At 44.1% G+C, this 9,409-nt stretch overlaps 1 protein-coding gene across 1 annotated transcript; it reads left to right on the top strand.

The window, feature by feature from the left end:
- Window positions 1–3,715: 3,715 nt before the first annotated feature.
- BTN1A1 (butyrophilin subfamily 1 member A1) lies at window positions 3,716–9,205 on the top strand (the record flags this gene model as incomplete). The annotated part of the gene is made up of 7 exons (XM_082638894.1): window positions 3,716–3,794; window positions 4,071–4,418; window positions 6,204–6,485; window positions 7,320–7,469; window positions 7,965–7,985; window positions 8,084–8,110; window positions 8,532–9,205. 7 exons carry the CDS (start codon window positions 3,716–3,718, stop codon window positions 9,203–9,205), a joined length of 1,581 nt encoding a protein of 526 aa, XP_082495020.1.
- Window positions 9,206–9,409: the final 204 nt, after the last annotated feature.

The raw sequence follows: 9,409 nt of genomic DNA, 5'->3' as shown, positions 1-9,409 counted from the left end.
GATAGTTCCCACCTGCATTGGTGAGGACAGTCTCTTCATTTACGTATTCAAATGATTCTCTCTCCTGGAAACAGCCTCACAAACACACCCAGAAATGACCTTTTCCCAGTTACCTGGGTGGTCCTTAGCCCAGTCAAGCTGACACATAAACTCAGTCACCACAAGAACGAAATCATCACTGCTCATGATAGAGCATCGAAAAGTAATATCTAAAAATGGATTCATCAAGAAATAGCAACATAAATGTTACTCCTGAGACATATCTAGATAAATACCAGACAAAACAGCAAAGCATTTGAAGAGGCTGTTTCTAGGGAATGAGGAAGGATAGGGTGGAAGTGGGACTAGTGATTTTCTTAAAAGCTCTTTATACTATTTTTTTTTAATGCTTTGCATGAATTACTTTGACAGAATAAAAACTACTTCTTAAAAAAAAGGAGTAAGTGGTTGCCTCGGTCAAATGCTGTTGGATGTCAAGTAAGACGAGGAAGAGAATAACCATTGGATCTGACTAATTTATAATATTAGGAAATTTGAATCGTGTGTGGTGAAAAGGGGAGTGTAGGGGGAGAAGCCCTGACATCTTGTCATTGGATTTGCTCTTATCCGGAGCACATCACACTCCTCAGCCCAAATGGTTTCATGTCTAAGAGGAAACAGTTTATGTTTCTAGGGCCCCAGAATAACAGGAACTTGCTCATAGTAGCCCCACATCACAAAGGCACCTAAAAAACAATGGGAGCCATGAAAACTGGGGGCATCTAGAATCTCTGTTCCCTGATTGAGCCCGGACAATTCAGAGATCCTGTCACTGATTGTCCAAAGCTGCTAGTTTCTGTTGAAATGACTCAGATATTATCCAGTCAGAACCTTGGCTGCCACATAATACCTGGAATACCATTTGCTCTCTATTTCCCCAGCTCCTTTCTTTCAGTCTAGCTCTCTTGGGTGCAAGTAAAAGCTCTTCCCCCTGCCCCAAATTTTCCTGTAAGATATTTTGACAATGTAGAGCAAGGGATAGAAGTCTAATCCGAATGGGTTGAGGAGAGGAAACTCATTATCGGTGATATTTTTGAAAGTTAAGCACCAATGGAGGCTGAGAATGAGGCAGGCACGTTTCAAACTAGGAAAGCCAAGGACTGGTGGGTGTGATTTAAGCTGCAAATTCTACTTCCGTCTATATGCTGATAAGAGGTCAGAGACCTCAAAGAGCTCAGTTTAGGAGGGGAAGAAAGACTTGGAAACAAAAGACAAAAATAAACATATCTGCATCACACAGTAGGATTCAGGTCAGATTTGTGCCAGCAAAGAGGGACCAGGAAGTTGTCCATGTCACAGGATAAACCTGGCCCATCTTCCTGGAGAGTTGATTTCACTTGGAGGGGGCAAAGTCTAGCCAGAGTCATATTTTTTTTTAATTTCATGTGTAATGCAGCAAAATGTTGAATTTACTTTAAACATTATAGATAAGACCAAAGACATCAAAAGTGTTTCTCATGTGAGTTGGACAGTACTGAGAGGCTCTGGGGAGAAGAGGCTGAGAGGAAGGAAAGAGGGAGGCCACTAGATCTTACAGCATTTTCTTGACCAGATTAAGGTGCCTGAACTGGGTGTTGGGGTCACTAAGGAGACATATAGGGATTTTTAAGCAAAAAGTGACAAGATCAGATTTGTATTTGAGAAAATTCATTCTCCTAGCACTCAGGTGGGTCCACTAGAGGAATTATTTTTTGTTGGTCTTGATCATAGTCCCAATTAAAAGGCAAAGAACAAACGGGTGGTGAAGGGTTTTTGCCACACATATAATATAGGGTTGATGTCTTTAATTTCTAAAAAGTTCATACATTTTGATTTATAAAAAAAAAAAAAAAAAAAACCTCCAGAATCTATCTAGAAAAAAAAAAAGGCAATTAGCTTGAAAAATTCACTTCTGGAATATATTAAAATATATAAACATGAAAAATGACCATGGTGCCTCATTATATAAGTGCATTGTGAAGTAATAATTTGGTCAATATCATACATTCCATTAATGATGAGGAGGAATAATAGCCCTCAATGCTGGCAGGAATTAGGTGAGAAGGACATTTTGGTTGATGGTGTGATAGGCTTGACATTTCAGGAAGAAACTGTGACAATATGTTCATACCGTTTGACCTGATGACAATATTTCTGGGAATTCATCAGAAAGTTTATCAGGAAACTATCAACGATGTGGACAAAGACTTGTGTATAAAGCACACTATTTATAATAGGCAAAAAACTCAAGATGTCCCACAATCTGGGGAATTATAGGAACCTTCAATATGATATTATGTAGTTATTAACAATGTTTCAAATTATATTTACAAAATTATCAACAATTCTGCCAGAGGCTGTCACTATTTGCTGACATTATGAGTGATTTCTACTTTCAAAAATATACATATTTTTTAATTTTCCATAACGATAAGGGTTTTAACCCAAAACAAGAAATTGCAGGCCTCATGAATTGCTTTTAGGGAAGTAGCTTTGGCAGAGAGACAACTTTGGGGCCCTGAAAACTGAAACACATAAATGTATTCCTACCCTATCTTTAATTTTCAACTCACATAAATAATAATAGAATAACAACTTTCTCTCTTCTAAGTCCCTATAATATGCTAAGCACTTAACATGCTTAATCTCATTTAATCCTTGCAAGATCACTCCAAAGAAGGTATTATTAACAATACTCCCATTTTAGAGATAAAAGAACTGAGGCTTCCAGAGTTGAATTAACGCCCAAGGCTTTACATTTTCTTTTAGTGTTTTCTTGAATCCTCTTTCTTTTTTGCCCTGTCCCCTTCTGTTTAGCCCATGTCATCGATGCATATCCTGATTTCTCAGCTGAAGACCACAAATCCACAGACCTTCTCCTCTCTGGAAAACTTTTTTTTTTACCCAAAGTAAATACACCAGGGACCTGGGGGCAGGCTTTCCTGAGAGCACTTCCCCCTTCCTTCTCCTTTAACTTTTGCCCCTGGGGCCACAACCAGCTTTCTCATTTGGTAGCAGAAGCTTGTTGGTGCCTTTTCCTCCAACATCAGAGGTCAGTATCTGGGATTACTCTCACCCCCTGAGAGAGCCAGCAGCCAGGAGGCATTTTCTCTCCCCCTGGCTCCTTCCTCCCTAGTCCTAGGCCCTCTACTCTTCAAGCCCTTTAGCTCTCTTCAGCCCCCTTTTCTTGTTCTATCTGCTCCCAATCTTTCTTCCTTTTTCCTCCAACTTATTCCCCTGGTCTCCATCTCTACCTCCATCACTGTATCTTTACTATCATTGCTAAAAGCAAATGCCAAATTATTGTATTTGAAAGAAGAGGTTTTTTAGGGCAGTGGTTCCAAGGTTTGTCTATTTATATGAAACCCATTAATGGGTACTATGCCTCACAATTCCCTTCTCCTAAGTCTCTCTTGGGGGTTCAGGGCCCATTTTGTTGTTTTATACAGACAAGATTGACCAGACTTAGGGTGGTCGGTGAGAGCGTGCTGAGGGCCGCCTGGTCTGAAAGTCTGCCCTGTGGGGGGAGGTGAGGAGGAAGCTTCAGGTGCAAATGACTCTTTCCAAGTTGGAAAGAAGTGCTGGGAGGACGCCGGGAGAATGGTGTCTCAACAACCCATAGCTTCATCTGTCTCCTAGGCTGAAGCTCCTGACAAACTCGAGTCCACCAGCATCTTGCTGCCCACAAAGGTTGGAGATGGCAGTCTTCCCAAACTCCTGTCTCTCCGGGTGTCTGCTTGTCTTCATTCTCCTCCAGGTGCCCGAGCTGGATTCTGGTAGGTCTCCCCTGTCTATCTCTCCTTCCCTCCCTCTCTCTCTCTCTCTCTCTCTCTCTCACTCTGGCCTACAAGGTTGAAATTTCTCAGTAATTGTAAACAATCCCATTTGGTTCTCCTTAGCGACTTCCATAAGGGTCGAGATGGACTCCCTTGGGCTGTCGTAGGAATAAGAGAAATGGTGGGAGAGTCTCCGCCCTTCGGCGGGATCCTGTTCTGTATCAGTCCTCATCTCCCACCTCCACATTCTGTCTGACCCTCCTGGTTTTTTGGCAGCTCCCTTTGACGTGATTGGACCCCCGGAGCCCATCCTGGCGGTGGTGGGTGAAGATGCCGAGTTGCCCTGTCACCTCTCCCCCAACGTGAGCGCCGAGCGCATGGAGTTGCGGTGGTTCCGAGAGAAGGTCTCTCCCGCGGTGTTCGTGCGCCGGGAAGGGCGAGAGCAGCCCGGAGAGCAGATGGCCGAGTACCAGGGGAGAGTGACGCTGGTGGAGGACCACATCGCGGAGGGGCGCGTCGCTGTGAGGATACAGGACGTCAAGGCCTCTGATGAGGGGAAGTACCGATGCTTTTTCAGGCAGGACGAAGACTACGAAGAGGCCACCGTGCATCTGAAGGTGGCTGGTGAGTAGACCGGTTTTGACTTTCTCCGGTGACTCCATGAGGGATACATTTTCCTATGTATCTGTTACTTTGGAAGCCATCAGATTCATTCCCCAAATCCTTTTTAGGTTGGGAGAGGTTGGCAGGCCTAGAGTAGGAGAGGAGTAGGAAGGGGGTTTGAGTTGAGAGTGGAGAGGGAGCAGCGGAATTATCTTTCTGGGCGGAGCTTTATTTCAATGATGTCCTGCCTTTCTCAATTATAGCATAAGCATTTCCCCATGTTATTAATTAAATAAGTGTAAGATGTAATGACTGTATAACATTCTCTTCTATTAATAGGCCATAATTTGCTTGATCAAAGCCCAGAATTAACCATTTCAGTTGTGTCTATTTTTCACCATTACATTAAGGCTGTGGTGAGCAACCCCAATGCATACTTTGATGCCGCTTTATGGATTAGTACCCAAAGGCCAATTTCCTAAAATCATGGAGCATGGCTGCTTGTTAAGGGTCTTGATCTACCTACAAAAGTTTTTGTTTTTGTTTCCTTTTTCCTTTCAAGCCAAATTTCAGAGTAAAACAACAAGGAAAATGGTAAACACTCAGGAGGAAAGTATGCATTGAGGTCTGACTTTTCCACTTGGCATCAAACAAATCTCTTTCTGAGCTATATTTCCTACCGTAAAACTGGGAAAGCACCACCTCTCAAACAAGGTTTTGCAGAAATGAAATAAAATGAGACAATATATGAGAAACTGCTTTGTCAATTCTCAAAGCATTATGTACTTGTAAGATATTATTACTGTGCCTCGGACTGCCCTACAATGTATAATATACAACTATATTGCTTTTCATGTATGTAGTCAAATAAAGATAAAGTTTGAAAAATACCTGGGTGAAATCTGGGTCCCTGCCTCGTAACAGAGTGCCCATCATATATAACTCATATTTCCTTTTTAGGGAAGTATCTTAAAGGTTGGTTATAAAGCCCTAGAGATTTGATAGCATAAAGCTGTTATTGTTATTTCTGAGTAATAGACACCTTTGAGAATCTGCTGAGGGTGGTGGCCCTTTTCATGAAAAGAATACACATTTTCACGTACACGCACAACTTGGTATATGGGTTTAAACCAATAGTTGTGGATATGTGTTTAAGAACTCTTCTCTGAAGCTTGCTGTTTTTCTGTACTTTGTGGAATTGTAAGAAACTAATTAGACTGAACAGAAAGGTAAAACAGCTTCATGTTGATTTATGTCAATTTAATTTGGGGGTGGGGGTAGATGAGGTTGAAATCATTTAAGAAAATTCCTGAATCAGTATCACAGGTAAGTGAAACTTAAATTGTCAACTACAATCTCAGTGCAAAGAACCTCCAATCCCCCTTCTCCTCAAGGATACTCCTTCTCTGTTTATCCTTACATTCTCAGTCCTAGCCCTTTTCCTACCCAAAGCCTTCTCGTGATACTTCCAACCACAGAGCTCTCTCCCATCTCTGGAACTCCCAGCCTAGACTCACTAACCCACCCCTAAGCTATTGGGCTTGCTGTTCCTGCTGACTGGACCCCTTGTCTGTTCATCAAACTCCTGCCCACAATTCCAACACTAAATCCCAACACAGCACCCCTCTCTGATAAGATGTATTCTTTTATTGATACCTCTGTTTCCTTGTGTAAGAAAATATGGAGATGAGTCCCTCTCATCCCCAGTTCCCTTGGGTTTCTCTTTCTCAAACAATGTAGTCCTGTGGTTATAAGCCTCCCAGAAGGATGTCCGCTAAAGGAATAAGTTGCCTCCTTTCTCCATAGCTCTGGGCTCTGATCCTCACATCCACATGGAAGTTCAAGAGAGTGGAGAGATCTGGCTGGAGTGTACCTCAGTGGGATGGTTCCCAGAGCCCCGGGTACAGTGGCAAACTCCCAAGGGAGAGGAGTTTCCATCCATGTCAGAGTCCAGGAACCCTGATGAAGAAGGTCTGTTCACCGTGGCAGCTTCAGTGATCATCAGGGACACCTCCATGAAGAATGTGTCCTGCTGTATCCGGAACCTCCTTCTCGGCCAAGAGAAGGAAGTAGAGATTTCTATACCAGGTCAGTGAAATCAGTGCTAGGTTCCTTTTAGACACAGCTTCAGGGCCACATCACCTGGGACACCTGCCCGGCTGTAACCTCATGGCAGACTTGTCTATTTTCCTCACCTTAAGCTTTCCCCCACCTAAACTCCCACCAAGCCGCACCAGCCTCACTAGAAGAGTAGAGATTCTGAAGGCATAAATTTTACCTAGATCTCATACAAATTCCGGATTTTCTATCTTGGGAGATACATCTTGGTAGAGAAGCTTTGTCTCTGGGTGGGGCGGGTCTTCTGGATCTAACTAAATTAGTTCTCCTGTTTCCTTGCCTCATCTCCTTGCCTCGTCTTCTTCCCCATTCCATGCTAGAGCTCTGTCTAAGTTTCCAGGGTCCTCAGGGAAGCAAATCTTCTCATTATTCCCTACACACTGTCTCCGGTTCAGGCAGGAACTTTTCCTTATTCTTTGGTCATTGAGTCCTATTCTGTTGCACTCAGGTGTGACATTTCCCCTTCCTTATTTATTTCCCTCAACCCCTTGGCTCCCATCCTGCATTGATAGCTAAGGAGAAATTTCCATGAAAACAGGAATTGGTCCATTATATTCTTTATCTCACAGGTCCTGTCCCCAAATGTCTCTTGTTCATCTTCATTCCTCTCTTTCTCTGCCCTCTGTTACCTAAGATCAAAATTTATCTGAAAAGCTCAGAGTGGCATTGCAGGGACTATTTTGCCATGGGAGGAATGTGAGAGGTCCAGGTCATCCTCTCTTCCACCCCCTTTTGGAATCAGGAGAGGAGCTGGACTTGCTCTGAGCTTCTCAACAAATGTCCTTCTTGGGGATTTTGTTTTAGCTCCCTTCTTCCCAAGGCTGACTCCCTGGATGGTGGCTGTGGCTGTGGTCTTGATGGTCCTAGGACTTCTCACAATTGGGTCCATATTTTTCACTTGGAGACTATACAAGGAAAGATCCAGACAGAAGAGGCATGAATTCAGCTCTAAAGGTAAGTCATAGAATCCCAGCCTTCTTTTTGGGAATGCTTCCAAGTGGGATTGGATCCAAGTCCTTTAGGATGACTGCCAATGGGAAGATAATTGATTCTAGAATTCTGAAAGTCAGAGGGGATTATAAGCCTCCTGAAGTCAGTGGCACCAAATATGAAGAATAACAGAGGTTTGGGGTACAAGATGAGTCAAACCCAATTCTAACTGAGAGAATAGACCTGATGTTTATTCACTACTCACCTTCAGACTCTATCCTTACTTTTAACTTGGTTTCCTAGTAACGACTAAAGAGCTGATCCCAAGCCAGTAGGAACTTCCTGCATATTTCTTAGAAAACAAAACATAATCCTTGTTCTTCATTTATTGATAATGCTTCAACAATCAGGTAGTCATGAAGTAAACAGTTACTCCTTTGTGTGTTTCTTACACCTGTTTGGTCCCCTCCCTCATGCCCACTCTAGAAGGTCGCTAAGGTATTTCTGTTTGTTTTCCAGAGAAACTCCTGGAAGAGCTCAGTAAGTTCTATCTTCTTCTAATTATTTCATCCACAAGGTTTTCTCTCTCTTATTATAAAACATGTCAATAACACTCTTTCTCCCCTCCCCCCTTGCAGAATGGAAAAAGGCTACATTGCATGCAGGTCAGTGGCTCTAAATATCTCAAGGGCTCTGAGGATCTACCTTGCAGGGATTCAAAGTCCTACAGTACTTGGAAATAAAAACCACTAACATACTTTAGTGATGAGGATATAGAGGGGATAGACGATGGCAAATGGCCTCAACATTTTCCTTGAGGCACACAGAGTGTCCTTGGAAGATGGCTAGAAGACAAGTCCCCTCTGACAGGGTCCCATGGGGCACTAGGGACAGTCAGTTCATACATCACCCTGTGGCTGTGGATGGAAGAGAGGACTAGAGACAGCTGAGCAGGCCAGGCAGCTCTCTTCCTGAGGAGACCTGTCAACTGCTAGAGCAGTGTCCCACTTCTTTGGAGAAGAAAGGATAGTTCTTTCAACCTTTAACATTCACTGATGTTCAGACTCACTTTCTCTCTGTCTCTAGTTGATGTGACTCTGGATCCAGATACCGCCCACCCCCACCTCTTTCTGTATGAGGATTCAAAATCTGTCCGACTGGAAGATTCACGTCAGAAACTGCCTGAGAAACCAGAGAGATTTGACTCCTGGCCTTGTGTGTTGGGTCGTGAGGCCTTCACCTCGGGGAGACATTACTGGGAGGTGGAGGTGGGAGACAGGACTGACTGGGCAATCGGGGTGTGTAGGGAGAACGTGACGAAGAAAGGGTTTGACCCCATAACTCCCGAGAATGGTTTCTGGGCTGTGGAGTTGTATGGAAACGGGTACTGGGCTCTCACCCCCCTGCGGACCCCTCTCCCATTGGCGGGACCACCTCGCCGAGTTGGGATCTTCCTGGACTGTGAGTCAGGAGACATCTGCTTCTACAACATGACTGATGGATCCCATATCTATACTTTCTCTAATGCCTCTTTCTCAGGCCCCCTCCGGCCCTTCTTCTGCCTGTGGTCCTGCGGCAAAAAGCCCCTGACCATCTGCCCAGTCACTGATGGGCTTGAGGGGGTCACAGTAGTTGCTGATCCCAAGGACCTTTCTAAGGACATCCCACTCTCGCCCATAGGGCAGGACTCTGCCTCTGGGGATACAGACACCCTCCATTCTAAACTGATCCCTCCCCAGCCCAGCCAACGGGTACCTTAAGGAATACCCCAGCTCAACCGTTTCCCTTCGCTCTTACCCCCTTCTCTATCACCCCCTGGGGCTTCATCTGCCAGCTGTACCCAGCCCCTGTTTCTTCCTGTTGGGTAGGGATTAATTAATCTTGAGACGGTTGTGTTGCTGCTGATAGAGTGTGGGGTGTAGGACCTTCCTAATCTGTTTCCATTTCTGTTTCAATATTCAGGG

Source organism: Mesoplodon mirus (genome assembly GCF_964341445.2).
Source record: "Mesoplodon mirus genome assembly, chromosome: 12".
NCBI classification, from domain to species: Eukaryota; Metazoa; Chordata; class Mammalia; order Artiodactyla; family Ziphiidae; genus Mesoplodon; species Mesoplodon mirus.
This window is presented reverse-complemented; position numbering and strand designations above follow the sequence as displayed.